This window comes from Orbicella franksi, chromosome 2 (genome assembly GCF_964199315.1).
Source record: "Orbicella franksi chromosome 2, jaOrbFran1.1, whole genome shotgun sequence".
Lineage (NCBI taxonomy): Eukaryota > Metazoa > Cnidaria > Anthozoa > Scleractinia > Merulinidae > Orbicella > Orbicella franksi.
This window is the reverse complement of record NC_138146.1, coordinates 25,182,763-25,198,237: the sequence shown is the minus strand read 5'-3', so window position 1 is coordinate 25,198,237 and position 15,475 is coordinate 25,182,763. Positions and strand designations below refer to the sequence as shown.

At 38.3% G+C, this 15,475-nt stretch overlaps 4 protein-coding genes across 4 annotated transcripts in view; 3 read left to right on the top strand and 1 right to left on the bottom strand.

Annotated features, from left to right (window-relative positions):
* Positions 1 to 15,475, bottom strand: part of LOC145478891 (alpha-1B adrenergic receptor-like) — a 71,182-nt gene that overhangs the window by 10,289 nt on the left and 45,418 nt on the right. The gene's annotated exons all lie outside the window — the stretch shown is intronic.
* LOC145478896 (uncharacterized) lies at positions 811 to 3,336 on the top strand. The gene is made up of 2 exons (XM_081457088.1): positions 811 to 1,680; positions 2,173 to 3,336. Exons 1-2 carry the CDS (start codon positions 1,382 to 1,384, stop codon positions 2,297 to 2,299), a joined length of 426 nt encoding a protein of 141 aa, XP_081313214.1. The 5' UTR covers positions 811 to 1,381; the 3' UTR covers positions 2,300 to 3,336.
* On the top strand, positions 5,742 to 6,657 carry LOC145478892 (octopamine receptor beta-2R-like). Its single transcript, XM_081457083.1, has one exon. It carries the CDS (start codon positions 5,742 to 5,744, stop codon positions 6,579 to 6,581), a length of 840 nt encoding a protein of 279 aa, XP_081313209.1. The 3' UTR covers positions 6,582 to 6,657.
* Positions 11,423 to 12,969, top strand: LOC145469145 (beta-1 adrenergic receptor-like). The gene has a single exon (XM_081452824.1). It carries the CDS (start codon positions 11,664 to 11,666, stop codon positions 12,549 to 12,551), a length of 888 nt encoding a protein of 295 aa, XP_081308950.1. The 5' UTR covers positions 11,423 to 11,663; the 3' UTR covers positions 12,552 to 12,969.

The window sequence follows — 15,475 nt, the reverse complement described above, 5'->3', positions numbered from 1 at the left end:
GATTTTCTTCTTTCCAGAAATGTTACATTAAATTTTCAGATTTGAAATATCCTTTTCAAGTACAGTCTCATGATGAAAGGAGCTGTACTTGCAAATGTGTTAGAATCACTTTTTAATCATGTGGGAATTATCATAGTTCTATGATGCTTAGGACGCACCAGCTAGATCTCAAGAACGCCAAAATATCTACCATTTTTCACATACAAAGAAGAAACAAACATTCACTCGACTTAACTTGCTTTACACGTATTAAAACTCTCAATAAACCCTTGATACATGACAACATGAAAAGGCACTTGCCCCATATGGTATATTTAGAATGGCGAACAGTTCAGACATATTCATATAGTTTGTTCTGGAGCAGCGCAACGTTTTCGCGCCAGAGACCTCCCTCGCCAAAACACAGTTACAATAACAATCAAAAGTTTTTCCTATAAGGGTATTAGATGATAGACAAAATCTTACAAGGTACCCCAGTTTGTAGCTTTGCTGTGTATCATACCCGTCTAAGATAAAGGAGTCATGAAGATACAGGGAAACGGCGATCGATACTACACACCAAACCAGTCAATAATACACGATATTTTTGTTCCCAGAGTTTAAATGAAGTTGTGCAACCAAGAAAGAATGCAAAAATACGATACAAATGGCTAAATTTGCGCAGTGCTAATATCCGATAGGAAGATGTCCGTGATTTACGAGGTTAAAACCCTTGAATGATGTCACAACACGTTTTATTATTTCATTTTAATAGCATCATTCAATTGGTATCACCGCAAGAGAGACGCCGCTATGCGCTGTTATCGATATTGCCTCCAGCGAAACTCCAGACAATATTGTTTAACCATCATTTACATCCGCAGTTGTTGTTGTTGTTGTTGTTATTATTTTTTCTTTTTTTGCTCATAGCTTGCTTTAATACACCAGATGGAATTAGAAAACTAGTGTCTGGTGGTCCAGCAATTGGTGCGAGTCAAGAAGAGCATTACCAGTTCTACTACAGTTGTAATCAGAATACCTTGCGCGTAGAGCAATTCATTTCGTGTAAATATCGGTATGTTCACGGTTTGCGTAAGTTAGTAGGTGGGGTGTTAGGCCGAATTGCGTTATCAAAACCTTTCAGGAAAATAACCACAGTACCAAAAAAAAACATACTATTTTAGGAACCAGTCGGCAGAATTAGAATCTCTGCTGAGAATCCTTTGAGTTTATATTCTATATTGTTCTTCTACTTGAGCACCAAGAGGTAAGTTCAAAAGCTCACTTCTTCCGGCTTTGCCGTTATAAAAGCAAGCTGTAAAGGACGTTTTTCACCATAAGTCGTCAGATAGAGCTGCAGGCCATTTTTGATCCTGTCCAACGCCGACGAACGTTCCCGAAGATGAAAGGTATTCTGGTGTTAGCTCTTGCGGGCTTGTTCCTTGGTTGTGCTTTACAGGTTGTCAAGTCAAGAGGACATTTCCAGGACGCATTTAACGATGACTACAACGGACTGGAAAGAGATGCACAGGAGTTGACTTCTCCGGATGAATTTGATGACTACAATAGCGAAGAAGACGATGACGATGACACGGATGATGGTGATGATGATGATGATCTCGATGTTGAAGTCAAAGCCGCCGATGCCTTTGATGATGATGACGACGAGGAAAATGACGGGGAAATGGGAGAATATCACAGGTAAGCGAGACTGGGCTTTATCGCTCCATAGGAACACGGGTCATTTGTCCGAGGGTAGAAAACGCTATGCAACGGATAAATCATTATATAGTCGATTAGTGTTTTAAGAGCAAACTACGCTGTCTACCAGAATCCAGTCTTTGAACAGCTGTCAACAGAAAGGTCCTGCTAGATGGATTGTTTTGTAAGAGGAAGGGTAAATAAAGGATGTTATTGTTTGCGGGAACTGAACTGTAATATGGAACTGAATTTAACTGTTTGTAGATTAGAGAGCAGTTTTGCAAAAGGAGTATTACACGATCCGATTAGCTTACATTATTCAATGACAGACCGATTTTGATCGACCAATTATTCCTCTTCCCTCTCTGCTGTTCAGTCAGTTTAGAGCGTTAATCTTGTCAGCTTTTACGATATGACCACAAACCGTTGAAAATATTATTAACTAATGATAACTTTGTAGGGGGTAATTTTGTTTTACTTTGCCTGTTCTAGTGATGTTCAAGAGGATCCCCGACCAAGACCAGGCTGGTTCCGAAAAATCTTTCGTGGCCGCAAACTTAAGAAAGCACTGGGAAAGGTAGCTCGTAAAATCCGTATACGCTACGAGAGAAGATTCTAATGCAGAGCCAACAAGTTGTGTAAAATCCAAAACTGGATGGCCTTTAAATTTATACCTCGAGTAATGTTGTAAAGTTCATGAATTAAATGTTTACTTCGGTGTTGACCATGTTCTTGTTGTTGGTTTATGAATTTCTTGCAAAACTTTGTTCATGAGTCAAATTTAGTCCAACATTCAATCGATGCACCAACGGTTAAACATGTAAACGGTAATAGGCAAAACAACAGGTGTCTTTGAGGCTTTAATGAGCTATCGCTGCTGAATTGCAGTCTTACTCAGTTTTAAGGTGGCTCCCTATAGTTTTACTATCGCACGCGCGCTGAGGACGAAAGCTAGCTCAAGTAATCTGCGCGCGCTCGAAGGAAAACGTCAATGTTTTTCGATATTTTATTACGTCAACATGAGTACAACAAGCAAAACTGACAGTGAATTTTCTCGCGTTTCCTTCGGTGAAATTCCGTAAAACTTGGCAGATTGGTAGTAAATGATTTACTTTAGTCGGAGCTCGTTTTTCAGGAAAATCTATATGACCAGTTTTCTCGCAGCGGTAAAAGACGTAAATTTGCAAAAATCGAAAAACCTGTCTTTACAAACCCTACTTTTTTCGTCTTTAAAATTCGTATCCCGCAGGAAGCGATATGCTGTGAAAATTTGGGAAGATTTCACCGAAGGAAATTCAAGAAAATCGAAAGTAAAGCCATAAAAAAGTAAAAAACATATTTGTTTGGGCATTTATAATTCAAGACTAAAACCAATAATTTTAACAGAGATAATAGTAAAACACTATTTAATCATTGCTTATTACGCGTAATTAGTTTGAGAGAACTGGGTGTAAAAACGAATGCAAAAACGGCATTCAAAACATAACACTTGCGCGCGCAACGCCATGATGATTACCCTAAATAAATGATTACCCTATGGAGCCACCTTAAAAGTATGGATTAAGTATATTTTTGCTGTCAAGCGAATGTTGATAAAGTTATTTTGTGAACACCAAGTTAACACAATTTAAATCATCGTCTTTATTAAAAATAGAAAAGTGGAGCCATGCAGCTCAGTGCTAAGTGAATCTATTTGTCCGAGCAACCATTCTTAATTTTGGTAAAATTAAGAAAATCCAACCAAAAGTAGGAAATATATTTTAACTCCAAAAAACAGCACCTGACTTGCATGACGGCTCAGTGCTATACTGATAAACTCGTAATAACAGTCAATTTCCTACAGTTATACGCTTTCCAGGTTTCAGATATCTGTAAATTTCCATACGTATTTTACTACTCAGTCTTGATACACCCTGAAATATAATCTTACAGCTACGCAACTTCTATACAATTCAAATTCAGCAGAGATGACAGATCAAAAAGAATATTACTTCCGAGTAATTTCATGTGCAAAAGAAAATTAAAAGCTTTTTGTTGCTAAGTTCAAATGCGGCGTTGTAAGCTAATGAAGATGTGTAACGAGGTAAATGCCGTGGGAGCGTGGTGTTTAGGCTCTCTGTGCATTTCTAGCTAGGTGGTTTGCTTTCTGAACATAATAGTATTAAAATCTCCCAGTCTGATAAATTGTGTACTTGAATAAACGATTGCCTCTGAATATTATTTTCCCCTTTTTGTATTCTTTAATTCATATTTTCTGTTGGAAAACTCTTGTAAGCGGTTTTGTTTTGACTAGACAAATTTGCATACAAGGCTTGAGTTCCGATCTTTCGATTATCGTTTTATCGCCGACAAGCTATATTTTTAGCAATTTTAAGTATTAAGTTTAATTTCTACATGTAGATAGTACTCATTAGTTTATACCAAACCAGTGGATGGCGCTATTCGTGCATTCTGATTGCCTACTCAAACTCCGAATAATATTCGCTTTTCACCTTCCAGTTCACGAGAGTCGCAAGGAAGACGGTTTCCTTGTTTCCTAACGTAGCAGAAGAAGAAAATTTAACAGTCTATGAAGCAGCTGTCCCTATTTAAGCTTATTGCAACAAATTAAAACTGCAAAATTCGGCGTGACAGTATTTACAAGTGCAACTTTACTATTTTTAGCTGTGAAGTTATCGACGAAAACCAACATAAAACGATTTGTTTACATAATTGCAATTTACAGCAAAGCAGCTTAAGGGTTATTGTTTAGAGGTTAGTGAAATAAAAGCGAAAAAAGTTATAAAGTGTCTTACAGCATGGTTTTAAATCTAGAACACTCTACAACTCTAGTCCTGTTGAAGAAATTCTTCTGGAGAAATTTCTGTGCCTTCAAAAGTTTTAGAGAATTAAACGCGACGGCAGTTTTTACAACAAATCTTTCGCTTACCGCAATTCAGCAATTCGCGTCAGTTGAATCTTTCGAGCAGCAAATTCCAGCATGAGTTATTAATGCTAAACTGTGAGTGAGTTGAAAAGTCTGAGATGACTTTTCTTGCCCTGTTGCAAATTCTTCGTGCGAATTTGCTTGCGGAGGACTTTTTGCGGTCCTCTGAGTCCATTTTTGTGCATATTTTATCCTACTGGTCTGATATATACGGTGGTCGGTAGCTAGATAAACAATAGCCTTCATTTGGCGCGAAAATATGCTCGGGTATTTGTCCGCTGGCATTATTTGTTCCGAGCTTACTGTGAGCTTTGAGGAACAGATAATGTCCAAGGACAAATATTCGAGCATATTTTCACGCCAAATAGAGGCTGTTTTGTTTATTATCCTTCAAATATTTTCCGCAACACGCGCAGTTTTGAAAATTGGGGAATATTCTCGGATATTCCCCGGTTTTAGGTGGAGAATATTCGGTCACGTTTTCGCGAGCGAAAATATTTGATGGATTACAATGGTGGATATTTACCTTGCAGCTTCCAGCCTCGGTAAATAACATCCACCGCTAGCCACCTCCACTGCGGGGAATATTTGGCAAATAAGCAGTTATCATTTTTCCTTCAACAATATTTTATTGAACCATACTGATTCTTTTTGGGCAGCTAACAGTTTTTATCAGATTACCTTCACGTGCGCATTGGCCCAGTTTTCCGCGTCGCTTGATGAAACAAATAGGCTCGAATGAATTTTGTGTTTTAGCCATGACTATAAAACAGTGAGGAAAACGGTATAAACATAGCGATCAGACACTTCACTGCAGCAGCTTCCGTGCTTTGCTCAGCCACGCAAACCTTCAAATCTTTAACGAATGGAAATCCCATAATATGCTTTAATATTATATATTCAACATGGCCGCTGCATCGGGAAAAAGGTTGCGTGTTTTGTATTATATGAATATCAAATATCACGAAATGATAGCCAATAGCCGGTGAATACATTAATGTATATGAATTAATGATAATATTTATCTACGTAAACTTTATCAGTCATCAGTTTCATTTTACTCCCAAGAAGAAACTTACTGTGGCCACTAAGTCAACATCGATAAGGACTCTAATCGAATCAAGACTCTACAGCGATGTGGTTCTGGATCACATCATTGTTTTTTACTACCATAACAATACTTGGAAACACTCTTGTAATATACCTCATCATCACTCGCCGTCGACTTCGTACCAAAGCAAACTGGTTTCTCTTTTCATTGGCCGTGGCCGATCTCAGCTTAGCCGCTGTTTTTATTCCGCCTCATTTTCGCTGCCGAATAGCAGGCTGCAGCCATGCAGAGGTGATCCTCTATTTAGTCTCATACTTCGGGGATGTTTCTGTTACAAGTATAATGGCATTCACTGTGGACCGCTATTGTGCAATAGTCCTACCCCTCAAATACACGCGCATAATGACAAAGACAACGATCGGTCTCCTTCTTATGTCGGCCTGGCTGGCGCCGTTAATTCTAGACACTATTCCCACACTCGCGCTGTCAAATGAAGATATCGCACAGCTCACAAGCATGGTGATTTTTCAGTTCACACCTTGCATCTTCTTGGCGATAGCTACGAGAAAAATCATTAAAATAGCAAACAACCATGCCAGACGCACGTCAATTTTATTAAAGCAGCTCAAGTTCAACCGTGCGAGCGAGCGACTGCGAGGAAAATCAGAAGTGTCGTCAGCTCGCTTGATCACAGTTATGGTTGGAATATTTTTAGCCTGTTACATTTCCCAGTCATTGTCTTCGTTGTGCGCCTGTTTTCCGTCTTGTAAAGCATCACAACCTGAGCAAGTCGTCAGATACGTTTTATCATTTCTTCTGATTATAAATTCTGGTGCAAACCCTTTTGTCTACGCACTATTCAAGCGAGATATAAAGAAGGAATTTTCATGGGTGTTTTTGTGCAAAAGGAAAACTGTGAGATAGACAATCGCTTTTTTTAGTGAAAACAAAGTGAATACATATAGATATCAGAGCGACATAATTTTCTTTATGGAACCAGGGTGTCTGAAGTCGAGGATTTTACTTAAAACCAAATGCTTCTGATTAAAATTTTTCTCAATAAATCAACAATTCAAAAACATTGAAGGTTTTCCTATATGAATTAGCTCTATTGTAACTGACATTAATTACACACCTGCTTGACCCTAATGCGATCGATTTTACTCTTAAAGCCATGTTTGACCATTTCCCTAATTTTTGTTGGCGTGTAAGCTCATTTTATTAACATTCCCATAAAATAACATGCCCCATGCTTTGGTGTTCTTTAAATTGAAACAAAGGAAACCTAACTTTCGACGGGAACTCTACATGGATATTTTGATTAATTAAAAGTGAACCATCATTATTAAAGGAACCAGACTTTTCCTCCTGTCTACAAAGCGCCGTCATTACTCAGGCAGTTTCAAGTGCATTTTATGAAATTCAGGCTGATCAGCATTTCTGCTAGGCATTCAGATTTAATCTTAATTGATATCACTAATATCAGTCTTAAACTAAGCTTACCAGTCGATATACCATTTAACGAAATATGCCGCCCGTTTTTTTTTTTTTCCTTCCAACTGCTAAAAACAACATCAAAAACAAAACGCTCTTTCGCCATTTTTCTACTGATATCGGATAAAGCTACTTAAAATTTTCTTCCTCGCAAAGAATGAGTCAGTATTTCTTTAGAACTCTTTTCATTTGTAACTTGGTGTATAACGCTTCAATTTTTGAAATTGGAAAACGACGGCTGCTTAAAGGCTCACTTAAAATATGCTCGGACAAAGCACTTACAAAAAAATTACCAATGGTAGACTTCTCGGGACTCAGTAAGCAAGCCAACAGAGAACACTTCGTTGCAGTTTCAGTCGTTGAAGACATTCGCTCATTTTCTTTCAAATTCACAACTGTATTTCAGAATGGTTAATTAATTAATGCATTATTTTAAGTTCTGTTTCTGCCAACCTCTGTCATCACACATGGCTGCGTCATACGTACAAATTTGTGTCAAATTTTTAATACTAGCCGATTGACATTTTCAATTCTGACTACACTAGCACGACACATTCAAAGTAAAATATTTGTTGAGGATGCGTCAGTCAATCATCTGGGGCAGATGTACCCTAATGGCAAACTCCGTATCCTGACAAATGACAACTATTTGTTCTAGGAGTTAATTAGAACAAGTTTGCGCTATTCGCCAGATACGAAAAACCGCTAAAAAAAAAACACACACACACACCAGCGTCTCCATCGTGCCGTCATCATAGTAATTTCGACTAATTTCAGACGGCTTTCTTTAAAACGAGGACGGGAAATCTGGGAATGGGAACGGGGAACGGGGAACGGGGAACGGGGAACGGGGAACGGGGAACGGGGAACGGGGAACGGGGAACGGGGAACGGGGAACGGGGAACGGGGAACGGGGAACGGGGAACGGGGAACGGGGAACGGGGAACGGGGAACGGGGAACGGGGAACGGGGAACGGGGAACGGGGAACGTGGAACGGGGAACGGGGAATCTTTCAAATGGGGAATCTTTAAAAGCGGGAATCTTTAAAACGGGGAATCTTTAAGAGCGGGAATCTTTAAAATGAGGAATCTTTAAAAGCGGGAATCTTTAAAATGGAGAATCTTTAAAAGCGGGAATCTTTAAAACGGGGAATCATGAAGCACACAATGACAGATTATACGCGAAATTCGCCGCCACATCTTCGGGCATCGAGCATCGAGTTACTTCATTGCTGGTTTCAGTGTCACGCCGTTCAAAATAAATCAAAATCAAAAGCAAAATAGTTCAAATGATGAAGTCCAGAATCTTGAAGAGAAAGAAGGTAAATATGCAAAGACTTTCGCCAAGATTCAGGTCACGGCAATGTTTCTTACGCAGGATATGCGGAGAAATTTTTTACCCAAGTTTATAGAGATTTTGATGGAGATGCCATGCTGGCGCCTATCCGGATGACGGCCGGAAACCAACAGAAATATCTGTCTCTGAGTTTTGCTGCAAAAGCGTGAATTTATCTCTCCAGGAACTCAAAAGCATTTTTAAAATAATACTTTTTCTTATACATGAACTGTTCAGATAGCCCAATTCCCCGAAATAAGTCATTCTTTTAACCAACATGACAGCTTTCTTGCCCGTCATGTAAATGCCGCGTCACGCAAAAGCTTAGAATTTCAAGCGTAGTCTATTACAAAACCAAGAACCCACTTGGAGGGAAAATTTATATGAATATTAGTTTCCAGTTGCTCTTATACATTATGAAAGTAAAATCTCAGGAGGATCAATAGTTTTGTAGTTTGAATTTTAGCGACGTCATGTGAAAATCAGATTTTTGGGACTGTTTATTTATCGTTAAATAACCAAAAACGTGTTTTCCTTGCCATATATTTGTCGTAAAGTCGTAAGTCCTTCCATTAGCACATGATAAGGCTAGGACAAATATCCATCGCTGCGAAACTCAATTTAACAACGTCACAGTCCGGAGTTACGATAAATCCAGGCGGTTCGATTCTTTGGTCGGTCTAGCGGATCTCAAAGAGTGAGAATCGAGATTTGAACCGCTCCACTATCCCGCTAAACCGATGTGCTTTAATAGCGTGCAATATAATTACAATGAATAAATTCCACAACTGCCTCTGTACCAGTTGAGTTGATACATGTGACAGAATAAATAGCTTCCGGTGGGAAACTGAGAGATTCTCGCTCACTTTTCAGTAAAGATTAACGCTGTTAAATATTCCCCGTTTTAAAGATTCCCGCTTTTAAAGATTCCCCGTTTTAAAGATTCCCGCTTTTGAAGATTCCCCATTTTAAAGATTCCCGCTTTTAAAGACTTCCCATTTTAAAGATTCCCGCTTTTAAAGATTCCCCATTTTAAAGATTCCCGCTTTTAAAGATTCCCCGTTTTAAAGATTCCCGCTTTTAAAGATTCCCCATTTTAAAGACTCCCGCGTTTAAAGATTCCCCATTTCAAAGATTTCCCGTTCCCCGTTCCCCGTTCCCCACTCCCATTCTCCGATTCCCCGTTCCTAATTTTAAATAGCCAATTTCAGACTCAGTCGTTGTCACTCCTGTCAAGTACATTACCATCAAGCTTTCGGCAGTTTGCAAACAAGTTGAATAAATTAATTAAGCGCAAAAATAGCGGATCAAAAAAACTAGCTACACTCTTTCTTTTTTATAAGAGTATTGTCTTTCCGGCCCAGGCTGAATATTGATATATTTCTGCCGATTTTAGGCTGAAAATGTTCTTGTAGTATTCTTGATTTATGGCCGACTTTGACATTTAATTTAACATATGGCTTTTTGTTTTACTTGTCTCCTAGCTTTGTTATTTAAAAAAGAAAGAATTTATCCTGAAAATTTTGCGGTTTAGTTCATGTCTTTTGCATTGTATATATTTTGTACTGCACAAATACATTACGTGTACCGCTCATCATTGAACATTTAATTTGGCTATCGCTAGTGAAGAGTGTTCCGTTTGTTGGCTAGTTTTGCCGTTTAGAGAAAGGAATAATTTTATACAGTTAAGTAAACACATATCATTGTATTGTATTTACAGATTTTCAACGCACGAAATTATATTCTTTTCACAATTTCAGCCTCAGGTTTATTCTTAAAATATTCTTAAAATTTTGCAAATTTCAGCCTCGATATTCTTATAAAATATATTCTTACAAAAACGAAAGAGTGTAATGCATAAATGACATATCATCTTATCGCAAAATACTCACAAAAGCTGCGCTAGCCGGTCTTACGTTACATTGCGTAACGTCTGCTCTGGCCCCGTTCACAATTCGCCGTATAAATTTGAAACCGGTGTTTGCCCTCTGAAAAAGCATCATGCACATGTTTTCCGTCCACACTACGCCGGAGAAATTTGAAAACGCAACAATCACCGGTCATTTTAGATTTGTGTTTGAAGAAAACTCGCACAGGGAAATGGCACGATTATCGCGATGTCATCGTTTTCGAAAAGCTTCGTTTTTAAAATGTTTTCTGCCCACACTAAAACGTAAAGTCGGTGTTTGCAAATTCCTCCGGTTTGAAGAGCGTTTTCGAAAAGCTCCGTTTTCGAGACGGATTAGCGTAGACGGTGAACCTAACCTTAGAAATAAAGCTGCGTTTTCAAATTTCTTCGCCGCTGTGAACAGCCGGCATAAAAAGCGCAAAGCGAACTTGTTTTATTATCTTTTAGGATAACATGTTAACTTAGTCACGAGTTTTTAGTCCGACATTTAAATAGAAACAACGCACTTAATTTGAAGAAAGTGAATAACGTAGGATTCTTGTTGGCATGTAGAAGCCCTATATATATAAGTAGACTAAGTTAAAATCTTCATCGCTGATTACTTAGAAAACTTTTTATAAAAAGAAAATAAGGCTTATGAGTCTGCAACGACAACCCAGCTTAAACCGACAAAACTGTTCCAAACGAGAATTACCTTACGGATCATGCAAGCGGCGGGAGGCCCTTTTTTGCCCTGAAGATGACATAACATCAAAAACTCTTGATTTTTTTTTTTTTTTTTTTTTTTTTTTTTTTTTTTCACTTTTGTACTTTTTTTATACATATCCTTTTAGCCTTATAAAATAAGTTGTTATAAAAAGGTTACTCAAACTCCGCAATTACTGTGTCTCACAAGCATAGAATGGGGTACTTTACAAAGCTAGAGTAAAATAATTGAAAAGGCAAGACAAAAATAAACATTTAAACACGGACAAACGATAAGTCATTCACATGCTGTTATTTATATAACTGGCGCGAGATTCGTTTATACAAAATTGGTTCGAAACACACTTGTCATAACTTGCCACCAGTTTAAGACTGTTTATTCTTTCACAAAAAACAAAACATCTGTAACAGTTGCCTTTGAATCTGAAGCAGGTCTCGATATTTCTACTTCTATTAAATTCCCTGTGGTACGAAAGCTTCGGCTCGCATTGCGATGAAGTGTCCGAGTGCAAAACTGAGGAACTTGAAATCTAGCTTACGGTGATCATAATAACAGAGGCACATGATGATGCCCAACAAAGGTTGTCATGAACTTCCAACAGCAAAGTGGAACGTCGCATTAACAACTGTCCTGGGGCTGCTTATTTCTTTTATCGCGTGCTCTACAAACTTGTTAATACTCCTAGCAATATACAAGAAGCCGGCTCTACGCTCTATTACAAATTATTTTCTTGCTTCGCTGGCTGTGGGTGATTTTTTTGTCGGGATCGTTGCTCTGCCGCTCTGGATCACACGATCACTCTTAGTCGTCGACGAGGAACATCCTCTGAGTATTTCTGTGGACTGCGTTTACGTTTTGTCTGTTGCTATCTCAACATATAATTTGTGCACTGTCAGCTTAGAAAGATATGTTGGAGTGATGTTTCCTTTACGATACAGCGCCATTGTCACCCTAAGACGTTTTCGATGCGCAGTAGCGTGTGTTTGGTTTCTGTCAAGCTTCATCGCTTGCCTGCGTTTGGTAACCAAAGATCATGAAGATACTTACTGGATCGTAGTTGTTTCTACAGTGTTTTTTATCCCGGGTATAATTATTTCGTACTGCTATGTTTGCATTTTTAAAGAAGCGTCTCGTCAGTCCAGAGCCATCGGCCAGCAAAGTGGTTCGGCGTTAGCAAATCAAGTGCACAATAAAAAGGCTTCCATAACCATTGCTATTGTCATTGGCGTGTTTTATTTGACGGCCTTACCAATTATTGCCTTTTCAATAACTGAGGTGACTTCAGAGAAGGACATGTGCCAAGAGAACAAAGAATTTGAATCTTGGGGAACTTGGGCGCTTTTCTTCGCTTACTCAAACTCAGCCATTAATCCGTGGATTTACGCTGCCAGGAAAAGTGAATTTAGAGAGGCTTTACAAGTGTTAATGTTTTGGAAGCAACCTGCGTGAGCTTTCTGTTTTCATTCATGACCTTAGAATTTGCAATACAGTATAGTGCGATCGGAAATTTTAAGCAGGGGACGAAACCTGCAATATCTTGATTCTTTATAGCTGCTTATAGAATTTTCAAAAGCAAACAGTCTTAAAGTCTGAGCAATATCGAAGACTCAACTCATATTTTTAATTTCGAAGTTACTGACTGTATTGCGTTTTTCTCCCTTATTAAACTATGCTTTGCTTCTTTGTTCCCCAGTGTATTATTATGTTAATATCAGGAAAAGCTTTTAAGAGAGCTTTGCACGTATGATGCCGACGTTGAGTTATCTTTCCAAATGAAATGTCAAAATGATGCAGGTAAAATCAACGGATTCCAAAAACCTAAATTAACACTGCAAATGTACTATTTGGACGGATTATGGTAACGCTTAAGCAGAGCAAGAAATACTCTAAAAAAAAATAGGTAGAACAACTGAAAAACGATAATAAAGCAGCAGATAAGAAATTTGCATTCAAAGTAAATGTGCTAAAAATATCGGTAACAGCTGTAAACACATGTAAAATAAATTAACAACTTTTACTGCAGAGAACCATTTTAACTCATTATCCTCCTTCAGAAGTTTATTTTGAAGATCGTATAACTGATCGTACCTTACCCCCATGTTCTCTTTTTATTTCTCTATCCGCCAATACTTTATCTTAACTCTACGTGTTGTTTCTATACCCAGGTTTACGAAAGATCCGTCAAGTCTCCTTGTAGACAACGGAAACTTCTTCACAGGAAAAACAAAAAATTACCTGTCACCAAAAAGTAACGCACGCGTGTGTGGTAACGTTTAAAACATTGTAAATACAAGGAAGAAAGTTCTTAGAATGTCTAAATGTATCATGCACCACAGATCAGCTAGCCTACATGCAGTAAGAGTGTCCTCAACTGTGTGACGATAAGTTTTTCCTGCAACACTGTAAATTTCGGACTGAACGGACACTTGAATTGACAACTGGGGGAATCTAACTCTGGAGAGCACTGCTTGGCTGCGGGAACGGAAATTCGTCACGATTTCCTGGTACACGAGGATCTACTTCAATGGTCTTCACTACGGACGTCAAGGAAGAGACATAACTTGGTCCAACAGTAGTTTATTCTGCACTCTAACGTCGAGGGTGAAACTGACATACTCGGCGGAGTAGCCGCTGTAAAATCGTAACGATGTAGCCGATGTAATCGATGTAATCGAAAAAGCTTTACAAACGTACTTGCTTATATATCATCCTTTACACGTCAAGTGTTTACAATATGCAAATGTAACTTCAAGTATACAATACGAGCGGAAAGTACTTAATTAAGATAGCGAATTCTAATCAACACCACGAGGCTTCCAAAATTAAAAATAGAGTGCTAGGATTAAAATTACACAGGCTGAGATTAAGATAGAACAAACTTAGGAAATTAAAAGTGAGATACTTAAATTTGAAATTCTGAATTGGTGTTACCGACGGCAAGGAAAAATTATCCTATGAATAGAAAACATCAAAACTCCATTAGTGAAAAGTAGTTCAGCTGGCTAACTTCCGAGAAAACTAATAAAACTTCGTTAGTGAAACAGCGTTGCACACGCTCAGGTATACAAAGAATCGGCAAAGTACAATGAAGAACAAAACTTAAGATCTCTAGCTGTTAACTGAAAAGAGGCTACTGTCGGTTTTTTCCTATAACTTTCCAAATAATAAAGAATTGTCTGTGGGACGGCGAATTTTCTCATAACAACTGTAAGAGCAGGGCTACTCTTAAGCGGAGTAAAAGCGTTACTGGGGCCAGTTCTTCTCCATTTAAATATAGAGTATTCACGAAATTGTGAGAGCAAACAAATGCTACGTAGATTAATTACCAAGTTTGCATGGTACAGTTAAAGGACAGCGGCTTTTTTCTTACTTGTTAACGTACAGTGTGAAGAGAAATATATGGCCGAAAAGATTAACATATATAGGTAATCAAATAATTTTGAGTGCAATTTGGAATAAATAAGCACAAATACATTGAATGCATAAAAATTGCATGAGCCCGAAGAGGGAGTGCAATTTGTAGTCTTTGAAAAATTTACGAGTGCTTCTAAATTCCAAATTGCCCAAGAAACACCTTTTGCTTTCTCGTTAATAATATATACGCAATGTAATTTCAATTTTCTGCACTCAATTTCACCTTTCTGCTCTGTTTGGGATTAATTGACGCGCTCTCAGCCAATCACATGCTGAAAATTTTGCAATTATATTATTGATCCTGTCCGTTGCAATATCCTTGATCGTGATTGGTTCTCCGCGCGCCTATTTGCCGCGTAATCGGAGTGCGAAAACGTGAGTGTCCAATTACAGGTATTTATAATAAAGTTTCCATATCACGCGCGCTCCGATTGGCTGAAACAGCGTGCTTTATCAGAGAACAGAGCACGGGTTGATGACAGTAAGCTGGCTTTCAAATTTTTGCTTCAGAATTTTGACAAATTTGTCCAACATTAAACATTCCCTGTGATTCAGACAAGCGCAATGGAAACGAGCTCTATGTCTACAGTAAATATGGCTCACGGAGACCATTGTTAGCAACAGTAGTGTGAAAACTGTACTAAAATGACAAGTTTTGCTAGAATCCCGCCGACAAAACAAGTAGCGAAATAAACAAATTCTCAACCTAAACAGTGCTTCGATAAAAGACATGAACTTTGTTACGAGGACGGAAGTTATATTTGAAAAGTAAAACAACGACAGAAAACAACAATTGAGCTGTCTCTGTTTATGATGAGAAGCTTTACTTTTGTAAAAATGCTCAATTGCTCAAACAACACTTACATGCAGTGTAGTAACGCTCGTTCTTCAGTCATCTCAGCGAAGTGAACCGAGAGTGGTCAGCTCAAAGCTTGCTCTAGATATTCTCCTCAATGGTC

Excerpts from the sequence above, each read along its gene's own strand:
- LOC145478896 (XM_081457088.1), top strand. The coding sequence starts at position 1,382 with ATGAAAGGTATTCTGGTGTTAGCTCTTGCGGGCTTGTTCCTTGGTTGT. Across the intron at positions 1,681-2,172 it reads GAAATGGGAGAATATCACAG|TGATGTTCAAGAGGATCCCC; the intron begins GTAAGCGAGACT and ends TGCCTGTTCTAG.
- LOC145478892 (XM_081457083.1), top strand. The coding sequence starts at position 5,742 with ATGTGGTTCTGGATCACATCATTGTTTTTTACTACCATAACAATACTT.
- LOC145469145 (XM_081452824.1), top strand. The coding sequence starts at position 11,664 with ATGATGATGCCCAACAAAGGTTGTCATGAACTTCCAACAGCAAAGTGG.